We start from the raw sequence: 24,242 nt of genomic DNA on the forward strand, positions 1-24,242 counted from the left end.
AAAGTGCTTGAGCCCAGTAGAAACCTTGGAAGAGGCTTGTCCTGTGCAACCTTCCGGGGGACTGTGTGGACTGTATGGGCTATCCGTGCGGGGATGGTGCCCAGGCTGGGTCTATCAGTCCCGCGTCTGGGGAAATCGTCCTAGTCTCTCTGCTTCAAAACGTGGAGGGACAGCGGATGAGACGGCAATCGATTTGTCCAGGCATACCCTGGGATTCGTTCCCGCTTAATCATTGCACCGGATATCGTCGATAATGTGCTGTCAGGACGTGGACATAACCCTGGAACCGGCCCTTGTAACATCAGGGCGCAATGGGGTTTGACTGATGAGGGCTGGCCGCAACTCCCTTCAAGGTTGTCAAATGCTGGTTATTTCAAACCTCTTACATTACCGCTTGAACGATCTCCCTCGGTATGATGCGGGTAATCGTATATGCTTCGAGGGTGCATGCTCTTGCCCCTCTGGAGATAGTAACAACGTGGTCTCTTTCAGCTACGCGCGTGGTGTTGAGGTATCCGATCTCCAAGCATCAACTTTGATACCACTTGCCAAGGGTTTATGCCAGCCAAGAGAAGGCAAGAGCTTGGGCTGAAGCTTCGCAAATGTGGCTTGCCAATGTCAGTAGTGGTTCCTGGTGGTTTCGAGTACGGAGTACAATATGGGGAGTGCTGCCGGCTTTGCAGCGCTGCACCAAGCGCCACTGTGTACAATGGTGATTGTGACAGTGACTGTGACTGTAGACCACACCCAATGGCAGGGCACGGGGTGATAGCAGGGCGGCGATACTCTCGCTTCAAGGAGGGGCGGTCACGCCTCTACACAGTATGGTTACAGGCTGGAAATAGTACGCATCATTAGTCCCACGCATATCACAGTAGTGTCGACTTTGAAAGGGAGCTTAACCTCAATTTCTTCAGCCGCCGACTCTCAACCTCATCAGTCTCGGCTATCCTGACTGAATACTCCATACGTCTGCGCCGATAACTCTCTTGCGCGTACGCTCTGCAACCGCTTCTTCCGCCGAATGCCATTCTATGCCTCGAGGAAGGATGTGACTCTATGCTCTCGCTAGATGACATGGGAGGCTATCTCCCCATCCGGAATGTCGAAAGTTCATTGATGCTAGCGGTGCAATTGAGTCCAGCTCATCTAACTCATCTTCAAAGGCGAGCGGTAACACGCCTGGCGCAGAGGTGGGCACTGGTGTAAATGCTGGAGTTGAAGGGCTCGTGATTGTACTCCGTACTTGCTTTAGTATTCGTGCTGTTCAGCTGGAGACTGGTGCAGACCGAAAGCAGCAGCTGTGGCAGCAACAACTAGCACCTTGTACGAAAAGAACGAACTATGAGCTTATTGAACTACTGTGTAGCGCACGGGAAAGTCCACTTCGATATGGATCAGACCAGATTTGACGTCGCGGACATTTCAGACCAGCGTGACCAGCTCGACACGTGTAGATCAGGTGTAGCTTCAAGACCCTTAATTAGCTCTCTCCCGCATTCAATCACGCTGACATACCTCGTCGACGTGATCGAGTAAGCCGCGTTCCTGCTGCCATTGGGCATTCAATGTACGTACCGTACGCGTGTAGTCCGTACAGTAGCGAACAAGCTCTGATGACTGCGTGTGGATTGGAGTCGCTTCGAGCGGCTCGGCGGCGGCGTGCGGCGTTGATTCGTGGACGATGAACTCAGCCCAGCGTCACTTCTACCAAGATTCTGGTAACACCCAGGTGGTTGTGTGGAATTCTCACCATTCTACCAGTTCATCACTAGTATCTGTCATCGTTATTGTTCGCAAGGACACTTGCTTCAAGGCTACAGGACTCATGCCCGGTGATCCCGCAGCCTCGGGACGCTCATGTGAAGCCACGTCGGTCGTTCACCTGCCACTTTCACCTCGCCAGCCTTCACCATGGCGATCCATGCTGGCTCGAGAACCGAGCACTTCATGGAGCTCACGCAGAGCCCTCAGCATATACACCGCAGTCTCGGACATGATCTCTACCAGCCTATGCCTAATCCCCATCTCTTACACGGCGAGGCGAAGAGTTCCGCCGCCGCCACATCTGGCCTGCAACACGACGAAGACACGATCTCACGCCATCGCACTGCTTCAATGTTCGATGCCGAGAGCCAATCTCCTACCCATGCCTCCGCATCTGATCCTCTGGACCTGACACGCCGTCTGAAGTCTCGCTCCGAGCTTGACCGCATGTCGGCTAATACCGCGCGCAAGCGGGAGTACGCATGCAATCCATTACACTTAGGCGGACAGTCCAAACAATCCAAGATCACGAGCTTCTACGAGTTACAGAACGAACAGATCGAGCGGCTGCTGAAGCCAGTGAATGAACATATCAGAGAAGCAAAAGAAATTCAAGACTCGACGCAGCTACGCTACAAGATCGCGGTGTATGGGAGTTTTGTGGCCAATATCCTCCTCGCAGTGTTGCAGCTCTACGGCGCCATCGCTTCGGGTTCACTCTCACTTTTCACGACCATGGCGGACGCAATCTTTGACCCCATGTCCAACATCACCCTCATTCTCACCAATAAAGCCGTCAAGAAGGTCGATGCCCGGAAATTCCCGGCTGGTCGCGCCCGGATCGAGACAGCTGGCAACATTGTCTTCTGCTTCCTCATGACCGCGGTGTCGTTCATTCTGATTGCGTTCTCGGTTCAGGAACTCGTCCGGGGCTCTGAGGAGGATACAAAGTCATTCCATCTGCCGTCCGTCGTCGCCGTGACTGTGGCGTTCTGCACGAAACTCGGCCTCTTCCTCTATTGCTGGGCTCTCCGGAATCAATACTCGCAAGTGCGGATCTTGTGGGAGGACCACCGCAACGACCTGTTCATCAATGGCTTTGGTGTCCTGACATCCGTGGGTGGCAGCAAACTGCGATGGTGGATCGACCCGGCAGGCGCCATCGTCCTGTCGGTGCTCATTTCGGGGTTATGGCTACACACTGCTTACTCAGAGTTTCAACTGCTTATCGGCATTTCTGCCGACACCGAGACTCAGCAGCTCATCACTTATGTGTCCATGACCCACTCGGATCACATCAAGCATATTGACACAGTTCGAGCATGGCATAGCGGGCCCCGCTTGGTTGTAGAAGTGGACGTGGTGATGGATCCGGAGGAGAGTCTGAGAGTCAGCCATGATATCGCCGAGGATCTGCAGATGAAACTGGAGAGCCTTCCAAATGTGGAGAGAGCATACGTCCATGTGGACTACGAATTTGAGCACCGGCCAGAGCATTTCTTGAAGAAAGAATTGTGATGGTGGACTTGGAATCGTCAACCCAAGGCTTCAGCTTAGTTTCGCTCCCGATGTTTGGACCTACTCGTTGCAAATTGCCAATTGGATATCATGAATCGCTTCTTCCCAAACCATCTGACCTGGATGATCGCAGACAGGGCGCCACCATAGGAAGGTGGACATCAAAGATCTGAATACTTGCCACACACATAACCTTTCGTCAGCACATAGTCGCACCGACAGTCTCCTTACAAACCAGCGCCTCGCAGTAGCGGTTGTCGCCGCCATAGCACCCAGTGCAGTTGCCCACAGCAGCATGTTGGAAACCGACGTGAGGCGTTCTTCTCCAGACAACCAGAAATAGGCGGTCTCCAAGGCTACCTGCAAGTCGCTTACCAGCCTGAACATAATATCACCCTCCGAAAGTGAAGGAAACAAAACAAGTTCGCAGTAGACCAGGCCAGCCAAGCGACAGCAGTCCACCACCAAGATCTCACCTGTCGTGGCTGCAGGGAACGCAATCTCGATTGTCTGGAATGCCATGTATGAGTGCTCTGCTTCTCCGACGATGTCCTCCAATAAAGGCGCACCTATGGACTCTCTCTGGTACTGATCGAGGGCCACGGTCACACTCACCGCTCTTCGCTGCGCCTGCTTCAGGAGTGGCGGAAGGGCAGTGAGGCCTCCGAATCCGCTACCTAATACGAACGCAAGCAAGCTGGCTTGGACGTCTGGTATGTGTCTTCCTGATGTCAGCAGTGAATGGTAGGTTCCACTGTCATCTTCCACAACCAGGCTTGAAGCAGTAGCCGACTGCGCAGAGCCCAAAGCGGCGTCCAAGAACGAGTCGAGGGACTTAGGCCACGGTAAGGCGTTCGTGTAATCGAAACGGGACCCAAGGCCGCTGCTTGCGTGCAAGTCGATTTCGGAGCTCGAGGGTTCAGTCGAAGGAGACCGCGTGGCGCTCGGTGATGTCTTGGGCGTCGACTTCGAGGTTGCTTGCTTCGGCATGTCCACTCTGTAAACCGAAGTCCATCTGGGACGCGATGTTCTTGCGCGGCCGCTACGATCGGCACCTTCATTCGCCTTCTTGACGACGTCGGCAGAGGTCTGACGGGACTTTTCGGTGTCGCTGTCCAAGCTGAGCAGGAAACACGACTCGAGGGGAGCGGCAGCACCATCGTTGATGCTTGGAGGTCTGCGCGACATCCAGGTCTTCCTGTGGCGAGCAGCAGCGACTTTGGCGGCATGCTGGCGTACCTGGAATGCAATGGCAGACTTGTTCTTCCTGGGATCTCCTGACTGCGGAGTCGTGAATTGAAGCATGTCTGTGACGACAGTGCTGGTGCTGATGCCGGATGGAGGGCAGGACAGGGACGGATCCGATCTACAACTGCGATATTGGTGATTCCGGATCGTTGGGGGGGTTCTAAAAGGGTAAAAACGACTTCTAGTCCCTGCCGCGGCCAGATGTATGCACACAGACTGCTCCGGTCAGAATCTACCGGCAATTCCGCACACTGGATAGGTTCTCCCCCACATCACACCCACGGATGCGCATCGGTGGCGCCGAAGTGATCAAACAGCAGCCTGCTAATGTCTGCCCCCAATAGTGCGGAAGTACAGGATGCGAAGCCGCCATCGCAAGTTGCCCACGCGGACATGACAGATTGGCATGAGCACCCGGTTGCACGGGCTTTAGGTTTTCAGGCTCGCCTTTTGCGTCTCGCAATCTTTTTCATAGGTCGTCCACTATGTGCAGACTACTATTCGACCACGGAGACACCTGTGTATCTGGGCAGATTACAAGGTACCCCCAATATCTCGAAGGACTGATGGTTCCGATAGGGGCCCGCCACAGAAGGTTCCCTGTCTACGCAGTATCGCTAGAGTGCTTGGATGGCCATCTTACTCGATAAGGAAAGCCAGCAGTCATCCGAACCGCTATTGCCACAGATGATCCGAGGCGCCCAGGGTCTGCAGGACGGTTACGAGTGCCCTAGGACTCGTATCGCAAAGCTTCTGCCCTGAGTTCATTTCTTCCAAACCGAAACGGCCCAGATACCCCACATAAGATCGATACCTGGGTTACAGGTGGCTAGGGTTTGTTCGAAGCGCCGGAGACAGCAGCACCAGAGACATAGGACTTCGTCAGGAGGGTTCGTTTCCTACTTTGACGTTGAGAAAGGCAGGACCCCAGTGCACTCTTTGAAGAACTAAGCTTGGTAGTCTGGGACTTCGTCCACATGGGAGTTTCAGGCCGCCGACAATGGTCAAGTCTTACTTCTTTAGGCATACGGTTCATCCATTTCTGCGAGACGCGTGAGTGCTTCCCCTTCTGAGGTGATGATTCTGCCTCATATTGGGCGTTCTCGAGGTCGTTTCGAGGCTTGATGTGCTCTGAACTCCGATTGCTATGGTCGATTTGTCCGTTGTCTGACAGGATTCAACCCCACCAGGGATCGCCTCCTCTCATGCGACGTTGCGGGACCTTGAACTCCATCGTCCCTGCAGCACTTGGCGACTAAACGCAGTTGGGGACCTGGATTAACCGTGTTGCTTCTAGCTCACGGATAGCTGCAGCTGCTACTGACTGCTTTGCTTTGTCATTGTGAGGCTGAATGATTCCCGTCTATTCGACTTGCAAACCACTGACATCGAGACTTACCCGGCCTTTTGTACATGGGTAGTGCCCCTCGAAGACAACGTCGACATGTGGGAGGGCCGGGTCTAGATGCCGCTCGCAGATCTGTCTCTTGGGCCTCTAATAGGAGGTTTTCCAGGCGGGCCACTACCTGAGCGACGGTTCTCACATCCTGCAAAGCGACCTTTTACCCTTCTAGGGAGATCCTGCGCTCGCGACCGATCGGCTCCTCTGCGATGTTACCAACGTAGCTGCAGCAGGAGGTTGGCGAACAAACAGCCATGAGGCCCATGACCTCACAACTGCTTGTGCTCCGCGGTCGGCGTGATGCGATCGCGCAGAATGCTAGCGAGAGTTCTCATCGAGGCCGTCAACTTCCGCAGAATGTATCGCCATTCCACCCGGACCCTGAGCAGGAAATCACTGCGGAAGATTCCCATGCCAGCAAGAGGCAACGTGCCCGGCAATGCTACGACCGCACCCCGAGTCCGCGGGTCTACCTCGATGACCGAGTCATCGATCGATTCTCGGCTCTACCGACCGACTTGCCTCGCGAAGTGGTTACGGAGCAGCTCTACAACTGTGAGAGTTTACCACTCTTGAAGCGAATCGTGGACACTGACGATTCCGTCTGCAGCACGGCAATGTTTCGTGGAAATGATCACGAACGTCAGCTCTCGTGATGTCTACGGCCCTCGCTTCGCGCACCACATCCTGTCCATGGCGGTTCGCAACCCCGTGTTGCTGTACAGCATGATGTCTGCTGCGATGCTGTTCATGCGGGTGGCACAGAAGTCCGAGCGGAATTATATGCTGGAATTGCAGGTGAACGCGACAGCGGTGCGATTACTGAGCGAGCAGATGCGCAACCCGCAGACTGCAGCCACCGAGGCAAACATCTGGGCAGTGGTGGCCCTGGGCTACTCCGGATATGTTGGCGAAATAAGGACGGGAAAGTGTCCTCGCCAGTCTTTTCTGAAAGAGCTTCAGTCGCTACATATCTACGGGAGGCTCGTGATCAACAAGGTCCACGTGGCCGGATTAATGCAGTTGGTGCAGATGCTTGGCGGAGTTGACAAGATTACAACCCCTGGCATGGCTCAAGTGATATGCTTGTAAGTCGAACACGTTTCAGAGCTGCACCACGTATCTTGTTGACCAAGTGACAGTGCGGATTTGTTCGAGTCGAGTCGGTGCCTTCGGAGGACGTTCATGCCCTTTGTTCCTCATACGAGGCTCTATCTCGAGGCCGATCGTCTTGCGGTGAGTGTCGCAGAGAGGGAATGGGCCGAGTCAACGATGGGCTCATTGGCAACTTCGTTCACGATGGTGTGGCCTGATCCCGGAGACGACGCGCTTCTCGCCCTCCTAGTAGTCATCCGAGATATGGCCGATTTCACCGTCGTCGTCGACAACTACGTTGAGGGCAGGTTTGTCCCCAGACCTCCAGTGATGCTGACAGATCAAAGAAACTATGTCCAGCACAGGCTGATGTCGCTGGAGTCGCTTGAAGAAATCGAGAGTCGCAGGACGGCGCCGGCCGATCTCCAGTACGAGGCCTGTCGACTCGCATGCATTGCATATAGCTTTCTTGTCATTTTCCCTTTCCCGCCCGTTGTAGGGTTGTTTGAGCGGCTGGCGAAGAGGCTCCAGATCAGCCTCCTTCAGATGCGGACCGGCGTGGACGCCTCGCCTTATGCGAGAGTGGTTATGCAGCTCTGGATACTGACTCTAGGTGCAGTTGTCAGTATCGGGCTGCCCGAGAGAGCCTGGTTTGTCGACGAGCTCTTGCCGGTGATGGTTCGCTTAGGGGTCGATTCGTGGGGGCAGATGGAGCGGCTGCTACGAGGATTTCTGTGGCATCCCAAGACCAGTGAACGGGATGGACTCGACGTCTACCGCGATGTCAAGCTGAAGGCTCACATAGTGCCTGCTCATGCACAGCAATGAGATCTGCGTCTTCTCGAGTACCGTACACGCCGTTTGGTGCGTAGAGAACCACGTTGTCACGCGGATATGGAGGTGGCGGGAGCATTGTCAGTCGGATTTGCATTCGGGACCATCGCCTCAACTACTTGATTACTAAACGCGGCATGGTTCAGACTCACGAGCAACCCGTGGTAAATCATCCTGTCAGACGACGCCTTTTATTCTGCCCCTTTGCTGCGTGGCGCTGTTCCGAGGCAGAGACACGGCACAGCTGATGGACAGTAGCACTCGACTCGCCAACTGTCTCGACCTCGATCTCGACCATCACCGCTATCACCTCGAAGAGCTGCAATGTCAGTGGTCTTCAACAAGTACAGGAGTCGATAATATGGAAAGATCAGAAGGACCAGAGGGCGACGATCTCGAACTCGACGAAAGACGGTATTGGCACCAACGCCGCAGCTAAGCCATGTGAGTGCCTTTGTCCACTTATGTCCATCCCATCAAGGAAATGTCCCTGGCAATACCAAACGAAAGACCCAGACCAGCAATCGCAGTGTTTCTCGGACCAAGACCTACCACCCGTCTGTAATGCACGGTCTCCAATAAGACCATCACGTAACCTGACACCGGAACGCTGGGACGAACTCCTTCGTCTCTGTACACACAGCTGACTAGCCGTTAACGGAACCTGGACTACCTCATGCTCGTCCAGTCTTTCGTACGCGGCAGGGGTGGTTCGTGCCCCTGGCCGAACTGACGAATCCATCACTGACCCGGCACTTTCCTAATAGGACGTCGCTCCAGCCTTCAGCCACCTTCATCCTTGGCTATCCGCAGACGCAGCGTGAGAAAGCGCAGTCACGTAGCGCCATCAAAGCGAATGCTTCAAGAGTGCGTTGGCGTAAGGGCGCGCTGCCGTCGACCGCTGACCCGACTCGATCACCGCTGGCCCCTGAGGCTCCTCCTCCTCTGGCGGCATTGGATCCATCGACGGCACCACGAAGCCATCTCCCCAACACGAGGCACCTTGTCCTGCACGATCCCCGCCAATCAGACCATGCCCATGTCGGCCCCGCGCTCACGTCGCTGCCGAGTCAGAGTCACTCTCAACTTGTCTCCCAGCGGCCACCCGCCGAATACCTTTTCCACCTGTCTGTCTGCAACTCTCTCAACTCTACCACTCTACCACTCCCTGTACCATTCAAGCAGTTGGCCGCTTTCTCTTCCCTCGAGGTTCGATTACTCGTCCAGCTGGTCTACGAGACATTGGACCAGGCTCTTCCTGCCAGTGCTGATGGCAACAATGAATTGGCAACGATATGGATCCACAAGATCATGTCCGAGCCAGGCTGCCTTTACGCCTATTTCTTTGCCCAACTGATGCGAAACAAGTATAGTCGTCACTTCCACTCAAAGGCACAGCATCAGCTGCTCCGCGCGCACGCCGAGACCGTCTCCTATGTCAACAAGGCGCTATCGGATCCCTCGACGGCTTGTAGCGACCTGACTATCCTGACCGTGTTTAATCTTGCGTACCATTACCTGGCCATGAGTCCCGAAGCCCGACCAGTGTACGCGACCCGCCGACGTCCCGAACAGGGCCCCCTGCGTTCACTCCGTCTGCTCAATCTATACGGCGGCCCCATCGAAGCGGCCTCGATGCACCGAGAAGGGCTCTTCAAGATGATCGAACTGCGCGGGGGCCTGGAGAAAATCACGATCCCCGGGCTGGCCGGTCTGCTCTGCTAGTGAGTGTCGAAGTTGACGGAATGGCAACCCCCATCTAACGAAAACATTGTGGCATCAGCGCGGACTTGATTGTCGCCACCCGCACCGTCCAGCCGCCGCGGCTGCCCTTTATCCCCTGCGTGAAGGGCGTCGACCTCGACGGACCCCTCTCGCGCACGCGCCGCGCCAACCATCCCCTCCGCACGCTCGGGCAGGGGTTTTCCATCCTCGACAAGTTGGGCTCCTCGTCGCCTCTAAGGTCACTCGATCTGCAGATCGCCCTGCACAGGCTGAGCCTCTACACCCTCGCCGTGGACGACTACCTCGCCGGAAGATCCGCAGCGCACAGTCTCTCCCTGCTTGGCGAGGAGCGCTCGCTGGTCATCCATACCCTCATGGGACTCACTCGGGCGGTTACTGAGAGATGCGACAGAGCCGACGACGACCTCCTCGATCTCTGCCACGTCGCCGCCCTGATATACAGCGTGCTGTGTGTATTCCCGATACCTGCCGCGCCGTTCGGCCTCCTCGTCCAGCGAACCAAAACATTGTTCGGCAAGCGGAGCTTTGCGAGAGAATGGTCCGAAGCACCGAGTCTCATGCTGTGGATCGCGTCCATGGCAGGCATTGCGGCCTTAGGGGCGAATGATTGCGCTAGCAGATCGTGGTTCGTCGGGCTGATTGCGCATGGCGCGCGGAAGTTGAAGATCCGCTCGTTCGAGGCGCTGAAGGGACGCGTCCTGTTGGAGTATCTGTGGTTGCCGACGACGAATGATGGGGACGGGAATGATTTGTGGGACGAGCTCGAGGGTGAGGGTGAGGGTGAGGTTAGTGTTCATGATGATGAGGAGGAGGAGGATCATGATGATTACGTTGGTGTTGCACCTAGACTGCATCCCCTGCCGGACGGATGAGCTGAGCTGAGCTGATGGTTATGAGATGATGAGATGGGAATGAAAAAAAGAGATAGATCCCAAATTCAAGCTCAAATCAAGACTTGGACTTGGACTTGGCCTTGAACTTACACTCAGCCACCTGGTAGCTCAAGATGCGCCCCCCCCCTCTCTCTCTCTCAGCAATGTCTGATCTGCGGTACGGTGATGTGAAACTTATGGTTCTGGGTTCGGTGCTGTCTATGGTTCCTTCAGCTCCTCATCACTCTCAGAGTCACTGCTCCACCATAGATGGACACACACCTGGACCCGGGACAATAGAGCGAGCTCCAGTAGTAGGAAGACGATTGTAGCGTCGAGCCGTCGAGCGTCGAGCTCGCTTGCTCGGGAGTGGAACAGCTATGTATCTAGCTACTGTAGCCAACAGTATGGACAGGGCAGTCTGCAGTGCCAGTCTAGTGGTGCGCGTGGGTTCAGTTGGTGCATATATGTGTATAGAGTACGGTGGTTTGCGATCAGTATCTCTATCGATGTCGGTGTCGCTTTCAGCATTCAGTATTGGTATCAGCATCCGCATCGGTGTCGGCACCGCTATTAGCATCACTGCGGTATCGTCGGTATCACCAGCACCGCTGGTATCACTAATAACATCAACATCAGTAGCAGTATGGCCATTCCACCAAACAACTATGTATATGGGCGTGTTGCCTGCCTGACTTGCATCGGCTTGACGACTTGACTTGATTGTGCAATATCCATCCATTAATTCATCTCTGCAAGGCTCCGATATTGCCTGCTCCCCTTCCTGCTCCTATCCCTCCACCTACTCCTGTCCTGCTCCAGCTGCACCCCGAGCCCAAATGTAATCATTCTTTTCGTGGATATCATAAACAAACAGCCGGGTCCGGCTTCCATATGGCCTCCCAAGAAGTCCCCGTTCCAACTAACGCCGTGGATGCAGGTTGCCAATGTCCCAAGCGGCCCATGCCCTCAGGCGTTTGCCCTGCGCCCGAAGAGTCAGGTCAAAATCGGCCGCCCAATCCAGTGCAGAAGCCTTTGCAATAGCTAGGAAGTAGGTAGGTGGGTGGTGGAAAAGTCGACGAGTAACAGGATCTGAGCATATCAGTGACATGGTAGGAATTGTTTTTGCCCTCATACAAGGGCGCGATGACGACGATCCGGCGCAGATTCCCTGCACAGAAGCTATCTCTGCTGGAACTGCATATTTTGCTGCTGCTGCTGCTGTTGATGCTGTTGCTGCTGGGCCATCATCTGTTGTGCGTGCTGCATCTGCATCTGTTGCATCTGCTGCGCTTGCTGCTGCTGGAGAAGCTGCGCCATGTTAGGGGGCACCTGACCTCCTTGCATGTTCTGCATTCCCATCATGCCGTTGGGCATGCCGCCTCCTCCTTGCTGCTGTGCCATCTGCTGGCGCGCTTGGAGTTGTTGCATTTGCTGCATCGCCTGTGCCTGGTTCGCTTGAGCTCCCATTTGTCGTTGCTTGTGCATTTGCTGTGCCGCCATCTGTTGAGCTTGCGCCTTGATCTGCTGCACTTCCTGAGGTTGAAGCATCTGTGGATTTCCGCCGTACTTGACGGCGGCTGCTGCTGCGAATCGTTGTTGGTACGCTTGGAAGAACCGCTGGTACTGCTGCCGTTGCGCATCAGAATCCATCTGAACCCGCTGTTGCGGATGCGGCATGCCCTGGCCCATCATTTGACCTTGAGCTTGCATCATCCGCTGCTGTTGCTGCTGTTGGGCATGGACCATCTGGGCTTGCTGCTGTTGAGGAGTCATATGATTAGGTGCAGGTGAGCCGTGATTTTGTCCCTGCTGCTGGAGGCTCTGCATTTGAGCCTTCATGGCCTCTGCGACTTGCTGATTGTACGCCTTCTGATTCTGGCTCGGAGCCGGCGACATATGCGTGGTTTGGGGGGTCCCTTGCTGCGACTGCATGGCTTGTTGCTGCTGCTGCTGCCGGATTGCGGCCTCTCGGTTGGCTTGAGCTTGCGCCTGCTGTGCCTGCATCTGGGCCATCTGAGCGGGAGAGATCTGAGGAGTGCCATTAACCATTCCATTCTGCATGGCCGCTTGTTGTTGCTGTTGCAGAGCATGCCGTCGCTGCAGTTCGGCCATCTGTTGGGGATTCAGCTGTTGCCTATGAACACCATTCGGCATCTGCGCCTGCATGCCAGGCATCATGCCAGCGGGCATCATCTGAGGAGTGACACCGTGTGGACTAGCATGGGTAACAGCCTGAGCAGGAGTGTTTTGCCGCATGATCGGCGTGGCATTCCTCTGAGCAGGGGTGCCATGAGGGATTTGTGGGGTGCCATTGCGACTTGGGCCTTGCTGACTAGGACCTCTAGCCATGGGAGCGCTGGGATGACCATGCTGTACGGCCGAGCTCGGTCTCGGTGGTGATCCGTGACCTTGCTGCGAACCGGAGACAGCCATAGGGGCTCCGCCCTGAGCAGCGCTCGTGACGACAGGCGAGGAAGCCATATGTGGAGTGCCTTGGCGGATGACAGGCGATCTGCCCTGCATCATCTGGTTCCGCATGTTAGGAGGAATGCCATTAACTTGAGAAGAAGGAGGCCGTTGTGCAGGCTGGGCAGGTTGCTGTTGTTGTGCAGCCACAGCGGCCGCCACTTCCGCCTGCCGTGCACGCATCAGCCGAGCCTCTTGCGTTCGGTGCATCAAGATGCGCTTCTTCTCTTCCTCCTGCATCCGCTCTTGCTGGCCCCTCCTAGTCTCGTCTTCTTGAAGCTGCCGATCCTTCTCCCGTTGCTTGCGCTCTGCGATTTCACGCTTAATGTTATCGAGCGCATTGAATTTCTCGAAACGCGGCTGGAACAATGCGGAAGCCGCTTGACCATCCGCAGCACCTGCGTTTCCAGCACCATTAGTACCGGCGGTGCGCTCGTCCATAACGAGCATAAACCGCTCTTGGTCCTTCGCTTGTGCATCATCGGCCGCAAGCTCGGCAATCGTTCTCTTGCGGCTCTTCGGGGATGGTGGCCGTTGATCGTGCAGTGGATCTTTCAACATGTGAATCAGAGTCTCGGCCTCTTCAAGATCCTCCACAGGGTCGAGATATAGAGGGGGCGCCGTGGCATTCACAACTCTGCCCTCATATTCGAGCATGTCTTTTGGGTCGATCTTTAGCTTTTGCTTCTTGAACGGCGGGCCTCTCTCGGTAGATGGAGTTGGCGGCATGCCCGATACCGGGGTCTGAGGAGCGCCCGAACCAGCTGCGCGGCCACTCACAGTAGCTTGTGACCCTTTGCGAGCTATTGACTTCGGATCCGGCTGCATCGCATCAATGACCAGATCCATATGTCGGGATAGGATGGTTGGTCGCAGCGCGACATGATAGACTTTCGGCTGCGGCCTGGTTGACTTGGGGACGACATCGATAGGCCGCTCGGAAGGAGGTACTCCTCCCTGGTCGGTCTGTTCCTGTTTGAGGGGAGGAGATTTTGCGACGGACTGCTCTTTCGTCGGGAAAGGCGCATAAGGCGAGGGCGTGATGTATTGGTTGTAATTATGAATAGAGAACGGCCTCTCGTCGTCTGCAGCGGCACCCGAGGCAAGGGCTCCTTTTGCGGCCGACTTATGGTCCACCACCCGGACTATGAGCCAACCATCGTAGTACTTGACATCTGACTTCCGAAACTCTTCCACCATGTCATGCGGAATGGTGCCCTTGGCGAGATGTTCGATGAAGACGCGCATTTCGGAGTGGTAGCTGAAACTGCCGTCCTGTTGATCGAAGCGAAAATGGGTGGGATGAAGATGTACAATGAGAGAGGGGGTGCAGCCCTTGAACTTGCGCAGGATGTGAGTCTCCTTGGGAACTACGCCCCGTCAGTCCTCAGTCTGCCCAACACTCCGAAAGTGTCTGAACGTACCATATGGCTCCGGATACTTCTTGGCCGCCCGTTTATCCTGGGGTCCACTGTCCACCGTGTTATTTCTTGTGGTCAAGCGCTGAAGCCGCCGATTCGGTCGAGCTGCGCCGTTTGTCGCGGCGGTATTGCTGGTCGCAGACGTCGGGGTTTGAATCTGTCCAGGAAGGCTCTTGCGCACGCTGGATGGAGAGGCAGAGGGCGCTGTAGGCTTGTGTCCGTTGATATTTGTCTGCAGCACGGGCGTGGGGGGCTTCTTCATCTTGGTCGCCGTGCCCGCAGGCTTCGCCATGACTGCAGCCATGACGGGCTGTAATCAGGCGCAGAAGCGGCGGCTGGATCTTCAGGGCAGTAAGATGTTCACTCGGAAGGAGACGAGATCCCCTTGCAAGGTCCTCGGCCGTGATGCGACGCTAGGGAACCAACGCGCATCATGAGGGGCAGAGGTCGGACGGAATCCGTTCGGAAGAGGTAGAGGCCAAATGTGACTTGATCTCTCGAACGGAAGGCGCCCTGGGAATAATGGCGACGAAGAGAGTGTGAGATATGGTGTGGAAATGAATGAATGCGTCGAGATCGGTTTGGCTGGTGACGGGCAGTCGCAGTATCATCGTAGTCGCCTCAAGGTCGGAACAGAGTTGGCTTGGCGTTGCGTCTTGGTACTAGTGCTCAGTCGAAGTGGTACGGGGGAGCATTGATACCTGAATATCCGAACTTATTGTCCGGCACCGGCACAGCCATTTTGCACTTTGCTCGTTCTCCGCCCTTGGCTGACCCCGCTGGCTATGTTCAACCCCAATTGTACATGAACAGCTTGGTCGAGAATGTCTACCGGGCAGGTCGGAAATGACGAGATCTGCACAGAGGATGCGGAGGCGGTCCTTGTAGTTATACTTCCACTTCCTGAATACTCCTGCCCAAGTTATCTGAAAGAACTTAACACGACCACAGTTTACGGACAGCCATTGACCATCGACAGGCCAATGGTCCTCTACCACTGCATAAACAATGGCTGACAACGCAGAGACCATTCTCCTCCAGGGAGGTACAATCCTCCAGCACGGGCCGGACGACAAAGTCCATGTGCTCCAAGACACGGACCTTCTGATTGAAGGAGACCTTATCAGCAAAATCGGGAAAGACTTGGAGGCGAGTCCTCATGCCAAAGTGATAGGCTGTCGCCACAAAATAGTCTCCCCGGGCTTCGTCGACACGCATCACCACGTCTGGCAGACACAGTTGAAGGGGAGACACACGGACGACACCCTGCTCGACTATACCGCGAAAGGAAACTGGCAGCCGTTCAACTACACGGCCACTGATGTCTTCTGGGGCGAGCTGGGAGGTTTACTCGAGGCCATCGATGGCGGCACAACATGTATTGTCGACCACGCCCACATGGCATACTCGGCGAGCCATGGCCTTGCCGGGTTGGCCGCTACGCTCACTGCCGGGATACGGTCCGTCTACTGCTTGAGCTTGACACCTCGACTCGACAGGTGGGATACTCAAATCGTAGCCAACGGTCAGCTGGAGCCGGACTGGTTCTTCCCGCTACTGAGCGACCTCGAGAAGCAGTGTCGGCAAACTCGCAGGAAGGTGGCCATCGGGTTTGGCTTCGATTCATATACGTTGCCGTCCGAGGACGTGATTCGCATCTTCGACAGCGCGCGAAAGGCCGGGGCCAAGGTGATCACGTCGCATTGGCGAAGGAACAACATAGCAGGTAAGGAGTGGGCGGTGCACGCGGGGTCGGCTCGCTCTCTCTCTCTCTTCTGGCTCTGACGGTGCGCAGGAATGGGACTGTCGGTGCCCAAAGCACTTGAACAATATGGGCTTCTCAAGCCTGACATCATCCTCTCTCACGCGACCGGGTCGACCGAAGAAGAATTGCAGATCTTGCAGAAGTCCGGAGCCTTTGTCTCTACGACGCCTGGGACGGAATCTCAAATGGCTCACGGAGAAGTCATCGGTTTCCGAAAGGACGTTCGAGCCTCCATCGGCGCCGACTGTATGTGTTGATTCCAGCTCGTTGGGTAGCGAAACACTAACTATGCGTGCATATAGGCCATTCCAACAATCCAGCAAGCCTGCTTCACGCCATGCAAGTCGGTCTTGCAGTAGCGAGATCGCATCGCAATTCCAGGATCTTGGCCGACGGCGAATTTCCAAAGCGAATCGAGCCTACGACGGAGCATGCTTTCAACCTGGCAACAATGCTAGGAGCACGAGCCGCAGGTCTTTCCGACAAGACCGGCAGCTTGGTCGAGGGCAAGGCGGCGGATATCATCGTTATTGACGGCAACACACCTGCCATGTGTTGCGCTTATGAGCATGACCCTGTCGCAGCGGTAGTTAGACACGCTGGCGTCCAGGAGATCGACACTGTTATTGTTGGAGGCAAGCTCCTCAAGGAGAAGGGCCGTCTGGTTGATGTCTCCTTCCGTGGTCCCGAAATCTGGGATGGTAGTGAGGATGTCATCGCTACGTTTGGCCGTGGAAGCATCCCGTGGGCCACAGTTGCAGAACAGCTGAGGTATACGAGGCTGCAAATACAACGGAGAATAGATTCTTGTGACATGGATGTGGCAAAGGCAGAGATACTCAAGCTCTGGGGCTCACAGGCAAGTGTAAACTTGCTAGTCTGAGACGAGCGGCTATCTGCCATGCTGAAGTTCGTGGGCCAAGAAGGTGTACAAAACCCCAGTACGGGACGATAACCCAGCGTTCCTCCGGAATGAGTGGTAAATAGATAGATAGATAGCTTGTTCAGGCATTGTCACGACAAAACGGAATTGTCTCACCCTCAGTCGCCTGATCTACTCGTCGCCACTGCCACCGCCGTTGCTGCTGACGCACCGCGCGTTTTCCCAATCCAAGCACCATGCCCACCAAATCCGGTCGTGAAGTCGAGTTCAAGATCGTGGACGGTCTCATGGGCATCATGCTTCGAGTTGGATCTATCTGGTTGCCCGTACAGTGCAAATCCAACCATCATCTCGACAGGTGGTTTAATTACAGTCCGTGACTTTTATGCTCCGTCGCAGATGTCTTCACTGGCTTATTTCCTCATTTCCGCAGCTCTCGGGCGTCCAAAGAGAGGTGTACTACCCTCGACAATTCCACGATCGGCTCCAGGAAGCTGGGCATCCCATCCTGGCTTGCGAGAACCGCGGTTCCGGAGCGAGACTTGATTCAATTACTTTTTAGAGTCCTTCATCAATCGTCCTTGTCTTCGACCGCTGCGGCATGGCCCTTGGCTTTGTTCCGATGGTGCACTTCCAGCAGGCTTTGCTTCTTGACATATTCGATCACAATATCTTCCTCTGTCCTCTCTTGTGTCGTTTTCTCCCCTCGCTGTCCGTCGCCCCGTTGCGCCTCGAAGTCACCTTGCGTGGTGCCCCAGAGATGCCCCGGATCGTATGAAAATCGCCGCCGACCTGCCACAGCTGCCGCCTTCGCCGCCGTCGTTTCGGAGTTTCTCGGTACCCGCTCGAACTCATCATCGTCTTCGTCATCAACTCCTATATCCGATGGCCCTTCACCGGCGCTGGACCTCTGCATGTGCTCCCTCAGACTCTGTGCCATGGCTCGCTTCAGCTGTTTCTCATATTCCAAGGCTTCGCTTGCGTGTCGCTGGGATTCGGCTTCGCTGGCCGCGATCGCCTCGCTCAAATTCGCCTGATCTGCTTGATGATCTGCAGCTTCCTGTGGTTGGCGCCGAACCTGAGACACGCTCACCCGAGTCGCCCGCTCCACCTCGGCATCCTCTTCTACGTCTCCACGTGACTTCTGCTGGACTGACGGCCGTCGATTGGATTCATCGATTTCAGCCGATCCCAGCGATGCTTCGGAGGACTGTGAACCAGCCACGGTGACGGCGAGCATGGGACTCTCGGGATCCAGGATCGGCGCATCTGCACTGGCGGAGTCAGTGGGACTCGCAGTACGCCCGCGGCTTTGGCGGATCTCTCCGTCGTCCATATTCATCTTCCGCTGTGCTTCCAGGACATCTCGTACCATCTCGTCAGGCGTGCGTTTCTTCTTCAGGTATTTCTGGATCAACTTCCACCGGTCAATGACGTCTTGCTTCTCTGCACCGGTGCTCTGCAGCCACTCCTCGTATCCTTGAGCTGTTCTGGACGCGACGATGTGGTTCTGCACATTGCTGCTGTATAACTTCTGCACCTCTTTGTGAAACCCCTTCATCAGATAACTGGGAACACCAAAGAGGGCGGCGCCTGGCTTGGTTGCGAGACCTCCGATCCCTTTGCCGATTCCTTTGAAAAACCCGCTGGTACCCTCTTTCTGGGCGCCCTTCCAGGGCTGAGTAAATAGGCCAGTAACTCCATCGTAAAAGCCAAAGCCAAACTCTTTCCCCATTGCGACGGCGCCTGACTTGACCCCGGCGACTCGTTCTTGGGGGCGCACGGTATCGTCTCCCCAAAGCTTAGGGGCATTGTGGAACCCTTTGGTGATACTCATTGAGACGTCCATAGGTGCCTGCAGCGCCGCCTTTGCGATACGCCCGAAGCCTTTGCTCGTGTGCACGCCAGTCCGGCGCATCATGTCACCGTCTTTGCCGGAGCCGGATTCGTCCCGGCTGCGGACATGCCTTCGGCTAGCGCCGTCTTGTTTGGCGCTCCGCTCACCTTGCAATGCATTGGACATAGAGCTTGATCCGTTGTTCGAAGTCGAAGATGTCAGAATGGAGAGGTCTGAAGGACTCCGAATGTGAGCAGGAGATCTCTGCACATTCAAGCTCGTCTGGCTTTGCTCTGGCGAAGTCGGCGGAGTCGACCTTTCCCCAATACGCGAGAACTCACTTTTCCTTGCGATTGTGGACGTTGGGCCGTGGGACTGCTGTCGGCTGGATCCCATCGGGATTTGCAACGCTCTCCAGGTCTCCGAGGGAAAGTCGGCTAACCCCATTACCATGCTGCTGATTGCTCCAAAAAGTCCCGCAGCAAATCCGGATATTGGATCCCAAGGACCTTCGTCGGTGAAGTATTCTTGTGGTCTAAAGAGCTTCAGGTCATGGAAGTCCAAGAGGCCCTCATTTGCAAGAGTACAGGCAGCAAAAGCGCTCAACCTGACCTGGGTGCGCTTGATGCGCCATGCAGCGGGTCGAGATGGTGCAAGGGTGCAACGGAGTCGGTCAGGCTCGAGATGTTGATGGAACGACTGAGCACCCATGTCACCACCTCGTTCCGCCACAATCTTACTTGCGAGCTCTTTGGCACGCTCCAGGCTGTCGGGTTTCAGGCAGAAGTTGATGGCATCGGCTAGTTTGTCCGCTGTGAGCTGTCTGTAAGGGATCGGATCGGGACCAGCGCCTGCTCGCGCGACAACGGCTCCCCAGAACGGCTGGTCTCCAAAGAACGGAACAACTAAGGTTGGCCGACCCGCGGTAATGCCTGCCGCTGTGGTTCCTGCACCACCATGGTGGACGACGCACGAGACGTGCTTGAAAAGCCAGTCATGTGGCACGTTGCCTAGCATGAAGACGCTGTCGGGGATACTCAGCTCGTCCGCGCCCATGCCTCCCCAGCCCTTGGAAAGGAGGACACGCTGGCCAGTCTTCCTCACGGCCTCGAAGATGAGCTCCGTCATCGCATTGGGATCGTCCAAAACGATGCTCCCGAATCCTATGTAGACAGGTGGCGGACCAGCGTCGAGAAAGGCCTGGAAATCAGGCGTAGGGGTGTAATTAGAGGCCAAGTTAAGAAAGTAGAACCCGGAAATGGATATATGAGGGCCCCAGTCTTTCGGTTTGGGTAATATGCTCGGAGACCAGCAGTAAGTGTGAGGGACTTTGAGACGCTGGAGCATCCCGGGAGCCCAGATCAGACTCACGGGATCTAAACCAAGACACTTCGCGCGAAACCGGTTAATGATATCACCTAGGCCCTGCCACGAGAGGACTTCGATCATAGCATAACTTATGTAGTTAGTTAGTTGAGGGTCGGCGTTGGAGGATTGAATATTGGCCAGCGGATGGGGGAAAGCCTGGGTGGGAGAGTAGGGCATAGTGAACATAATATGGAGAGGGATGCCCAGCTTCTCTGCGCAGTGGATATGGGCAAAGCTTGGGGGGTTAGCGATGATACAGTCGGCGACGAAGGGTCTTGCTGCATTCTGGGGGCTAGAGTCGTTCTCTGAGGACTCGGAAAGGTCATCGGTGGTAGCATGAAGCCTCGTGCCATCACCAGCCTGGTAACATGATCGCCAGCAGCCTTGGATGTACTCGGCAACATCTTTTCTTCGCTGACTGACGTCTCCACTTAGTACACTGCGAAAGCCCGGCATCAGGCTGGGATTCTTGACCATGAAGGCCATTAGCTGAGAGGGATCGCCGCCAATGCTGAAGAATTCCAGGCCGTTCTCCTGCACGAAGTCCTTGAAGAGGAGATGAGTCGCTAGACGTACGCGATGGCCATAGGTGCCTTTCAAAACTTTTCCCAAGGCAACGAAGGGTTGCACGTCTCCGCGCGAGCCCACGACCTGGATGACGATATTCAAGGGTGGGGGTGGAGTAACTCCTTTGCCGCCTCCTAAGGAAGGGGGAATGTAGGGGGAAGGAGGCGGGCGACTGTCTTGGACACTCTGGATCTGTTGACGCAGGGCAGGAGTAAAGATCTGGGACAAACGGCGGTTGATTTGATTGATACGGATGTTGATACGGCCGTCGTCGGTGACACTGGTACTGATGCCCAGGCCATTCTTCTCGTTACGGATCTCGCCATGAATCTGGCCGTAAGGGGGAGGAGCCATGTCGTCCTCGGCCATATCTGGAGTGACCAGGTCGGTCATTTGCAGGAGGGTCTCCTGTCTCGTAGGTCTCGTGGGATCGTTCTGGGCGTCAGCGGCAGCTTGTGCTTGCTGAAGTATGGAGCGCGGCACGAGGATCTCAGGCACGCGTCTGTCCATCTTCGAGGAAGTCCGAGTGTCCAGGGACTTAATTAGAGAAGGCAGGCTGGGGTCACCATGGTCATTTACGGTGTCAGTATAATGTCGTGGGAGAGCGACTGAAGCGCGTGGCTTAGTGGAGTGACGTGGCTGCAGGGACAGAGGCTTGGAGGCATTCTGTCATAGATGCGTCGATATCCACCTGGACCGTGTTAATGCCAATTCCAAGCGTGTATGATTTGATCAAGTAGCCTGCACACCCTAGAGAAGCGTCCTAAGCAGGCAGCATCGAAAGCAGCCCTGGGTTTGGGATCGGATAGTCTTTGTACCTGATAAGGAAGGTCAAGGCAACAACTTTACGGCCAGGCAGCGCCCAATCGGAGCGTCTAGCAGCAGGCTAGGGGCCGTCGCTTGGCAGGGGCTGAGCCACTAGCCGTAACTGCCGTGATTCACCTGAATACTTCAACGACCTTCACCCTCACGCCCTTGGTATCCAGTTTCGGACTCGGCACGAAGAAGTCGTGCTTCAGCTTCACATCAGATATGTCGGTCTCGAACAACTCGAACCGAAAGCGGCGAAACAAGGCCGCCATTAGTAGAAACAGCTCCGCCCATGCCAGGCTAAGGACGCCCTGAAGTTAGCCATATCTCCAGCCGTGATACCGTCTGTCAGTGGAAATGCCACTTACTTAATCCCAAGACAACCCCTAGTCCCTTTGCCAAAGCCGACAAAGTAGTGCTCGAGTGGGGCACCGTCTGGCGCTTTTGGATTGCCCAACCACCGTTCTGGATAGTACGTGTGCGAGTCCGGAAAGATCATCTCATCGTGGTGGATGTCAACGATGGTCATGCCAATGACCGTCCGCGGAGGGATTGTCCACTCTCCATACTGCAGTGACTGACTGAGCACACGCGGGTTGCGTGCTGAAATTCCATAGGAGAGTCGGATGGCTTCCGTGATACAGGCTCGAAGGTACGGTAGCTTTTCGATCTCCAGCAGGTCCGGAATCGTGGCTGCGTCAGGTATCGCTTGAACGAGCTCTTGATGCAATCGAGCGTAGACCTTGGGCTTGTGGACAATATGGAAAGCGCCAACGCTTAGTGCAAACGCTGTCGTCTCGATGCCTCCTCCTATAACAGCCTGGGCCTCGTCGGCCATGCGGCGGTTGCCCTTGTCTTCTGGGGGAAGCGAACTTTGGAGGACGTCATGAAATATCGTGCGGTGTGTCGACTTCTCCTCTTTCAAGGCCCCTTCCTTGGTAAGTCGTTGGATCATGTCCCTGAGATCCTGCGATACTGCGAATCAGTGCCGGCCACCAATTTGAAGCTGTGCTATATGCTTACGTTTTGCAGCCGTAGTAAGCTTCCAAGAGCCGGCTGCATGCTCCGTACAAGGCTCTGGGGAAGGCTGTTTAGGAGCTACGTGATCTCAGTCCTTGCCGTATAGGATTGTGATCCGGATGGAAGGAAACTCACCGGATGGAACCACGGGAACTGGACTGCGACGTGGCCGAACTCGCCGACAGCCATGAACGCCGCGTGGAATGATTCCGAGAACTCTGGAGAGTCGAGGTGGTTGTAGCATATCCCGAATGAGTATTCCGTGATGATGTCGCCCGCAAACGCCGGGAAAGCATCGCTCAGGACGATCAGCGCATCCCTGTCTTTATACTCGCGGATCTTCCTGCTAAGCAATTCGACCTTCTCACGAATGATGGGTTGGAAGTCTAAGATTGAGCGTTTCGAGAAACTGCGCTTAACGTTAAAAGGCTGACCACCAAGGCCGGGCGGCGTTACTGCTTGTTTGAGACTCACAAGGGATTTAGGGCTGCGCGACGCCGACGATGTAAAGCAAAGTCGGCCGTCGTGATGACCGAGCCGTGGTTTCCAAATCTACCAGCGGCCCAGTCATGCTTGTCCGGGCGTGGACTCTTGGCATATAGCTCACCGAAGAAGTCGCTGTCCTTGATGTGGATCTCATCGGGCGCGACTCGGACAATGGGACCTAGAAGAGCAAGCATCGGTTTTGGGCTCGCGAGCCTTTTGAAGCAGGCGCCGGTTGTTTCATCGTACGATCATGAAAGTTACACATACCGTATTGTTTATGCATCTCATCTATCCTCTTGGAATATTGCCCCTTGAGAATGACCTCGTAGTAGAATTCGTACCATCGCGACAGGGCCGCCACCTTCGGTCCCGGGAATCCGGCGAGTGGGGAGAGGTACAGTCGATTGAGGCCCAGTGAGAAAAGACACAGCAGCCATGTTACAAGTACGATCACAATGGCCAGGGGAGATATTTGCGACGTGCTAAGCCAGCTCGCCGCTGTCGCAGCAGACATTGTTAGCGCGATATGGACACGGCCGTCCGGGCTGTATGAGAGCAGGTTGTACAGTCTGCGACTCCAAGCGGATTCTGATGAGGCACGAAAGAGCAGGTGGAGTGACCGTGGGCGGCTGCGAGGAGTCGTCGCAGGGGCCCGCAGCGGCCAGCAAAGGTGACCATGCGCCAACTTCCCCGCTACTCAGGCTGTGCTGATATCAGTCTATCAGGTCTGTCTTTAGCAGAGGTAGGTGGCACCAATTCAAGGGGACTCGGTTATGCAAGGAGATAGCGTATGTAGCCCGAGTGACGACGGGCCTAACCGAGGACAGCCATGACCTTCGATTCCCCGTGTCTTGGATTCTTGTTTCCGGACTAATTACGGAGTATGCAGGGAGAATTCACCTTCCAGTACCTCATCACCCCGGTCGCCATGGCCAGGCAGCACGGTACCGATCACAAATTTACGGAGTATGTAGTAGAAACCACTGGCTTGGCGAGATCTTGTCTATAGTTCATTCAAGTCATCTGGGTAAAAGCTCGACTTGACTTGATCGGCATCGTGAGATAGCGTAGGTACATTTCGATGACCTTCTCAGAGAGCATGAGGGTATACTTCATATTGCGCGTAAAGTGAGG

The 24,242-nt window shown here is 55.5% G+C and overlaps 8 protein-coding genes across 8 annotated transcripts; 4 read left to right on the forward strand and 4 right to left on the reverse strand.

Annotated features, from left to right (window-relative positions):
* Window positions 1-1,914: 1,914 nt before the first annotated feature.
* On the forward strand, window positions 1,915-3,285 carry A1O7_02638 (uncharacterized protein; the record flags this gene model as incomplete). The annotated part of the gene is made up of 1 exon (XM_007756669.1): window positions 1,915-3,285. One exon carries the CDS (start codon window positions 1,915-1,917, stop codon window positions 3,283-3,285), a length of 1,371 nt encoding a protein of 456 aa, XP_007754859.1.
* Window positions 3,286-3,345: 60 nt separating this feature from the next.
* On the reverse strand, window positions 3,346-4,590 carry A1O7_02639 (uncharacterized protein; the record flags this gene model as incomplete). Its single annotated transcript, XM_007756670.1, has 1 exon — window positions 3,346-4,590. One exon carries the CDS (start codon window positions 4,588-4,590, stop codon window positions 3,346-3,348), a length of 1,245 nt encoding a protein of 414 aa, XP_007754860.1.
* Window positions 4,591-6,189: 1,599 nt separating this feature from the next.
* On the forward strand, window positions 6,190-7,858 carry A1O7_02640 (uncharacterized protein; the record flags this gene model as incomplete). The annotated part of the gene is made up of 3 exons (XM_007756671.1): window positions 6,190-6,490; window positions 6,546-7,023; window positions 7,078-7,858. 3 exons carry the CDS (start codon window positions 6,190-6,192, stop codon window positions 7,856-7,858), a joined length of 1,560 nt encoding a protein of 519 aa, XP_007754861.1.
* Window positions 7,859-9,175: 1,317 nt separating this feature from the next.
* On the forward strand, window positions 9,176-10,482 carry A1O7_02641 (uncharacterized protein; the record flags this gene model as incomplete). Its single annotated transcript, XM_007756672.1, has 2 exons — window positions 9,176-9,588; window positions 9,648-10,482. 2 exons carry the CDS (start codon window positions 9,176-9,178, stop codon window positions 10,480-10,482), a joined length of 1,248 nt encoding a protein of 415 aa, XP_007754862.1.
* Window positions 10,483-11,664: 1,182 nt separating this feature from the next.
* On the reverse strand, window positions 11,665-14,676 carry A1O7_02642 (uncharacterized protein; the record flags this gene model as incomplete). The annotated part of the gene is made up of 2 exons (XM_007756673.1): window positions 11,665-14,321; window positions 14,376-14,676. The coding sequence occupies 2 exons, from the start codon at window positions 14,674-14,676 to the stop codon at window positions 11,665-11,667; spliced, it is 2,958 nt and encodes a 985-aa protein (XP_007754863.1).
* A 704-nt stretch (window positions 14,677-15,380) lies between these two features.
* On the forward strand, window positions 15,381-17,020 carry A1O7_02643 (uncharacterized protein; the record flags this gene model as incomplete). The annotated part of the gene is made up of 3 exons (XM_007756674.1): window positions 15,381-16,098; window positions 16,168-16,383; window positions 16,440-17,020. 3 exons carry the CDS (start codon window positions 15,381-15,383, stop codon window positions 17,018-17,020), a joined length of 1,515 nt encoding a protein of 504 aa, XP_007754864.1.
* Window positions 17,021-17,591: 571 nt separating this feature from the next.
* Window positions 17,592-21,302, reverse strand: A1O7_02644 (uncharacterized protein; the record flags this gene model as incomplete). Its single annotated transcript, XM_007756675.1, has 1 exon — window positions 17,592-21,302. One exon carries the CDS (start codon window positions 21,300-21,302, stop codon window positions 17,592-17,594), a length of 3,711 nt encoding a protein of 1,236 aa, XP_007754865.1.
* Window positions 21,303-21,730: 428 nt separating this feature from the next.
* Window positions 21,731-23,622, reverse strand: A1O7_02645 (uncharacterized protein; the record flags this gene model as incomplete). Its single annotated transcript, XM_007756676.1, has 6 exons — window positions 21,731-21,902; window positions 21,971-22,569; window positions 22,626-22,700; window positions 22,758-23,031; window positions 23,097-23,286; window positions 23,376-23,622. 6 exons carry the CDS (start codon window positions 23,620-23,622, stop codon window positions 21,731-21,733), a joined length of 1,557 nt encoding a protein of 518 aa, XP_007754866.1.
* Between the last annotated feature and the right edge of the window lie 620 nt (window positions 23,623-24,242).

Source organism: Cladophialophora yegresii (assembly GCF_000585515.1).
Source record: "Cladophialophora yegresii CBS 114405 chromosome Unknown aczIN-supercont1.2, whole genome shotgun sequence".
NCBI lineage: Eukaryota > Fungi > Ascomycota > Eurotiomycetes > Chaetothyriales > Herpotrichiellaceae > Cladophialophora > Cladophialophora yegresii.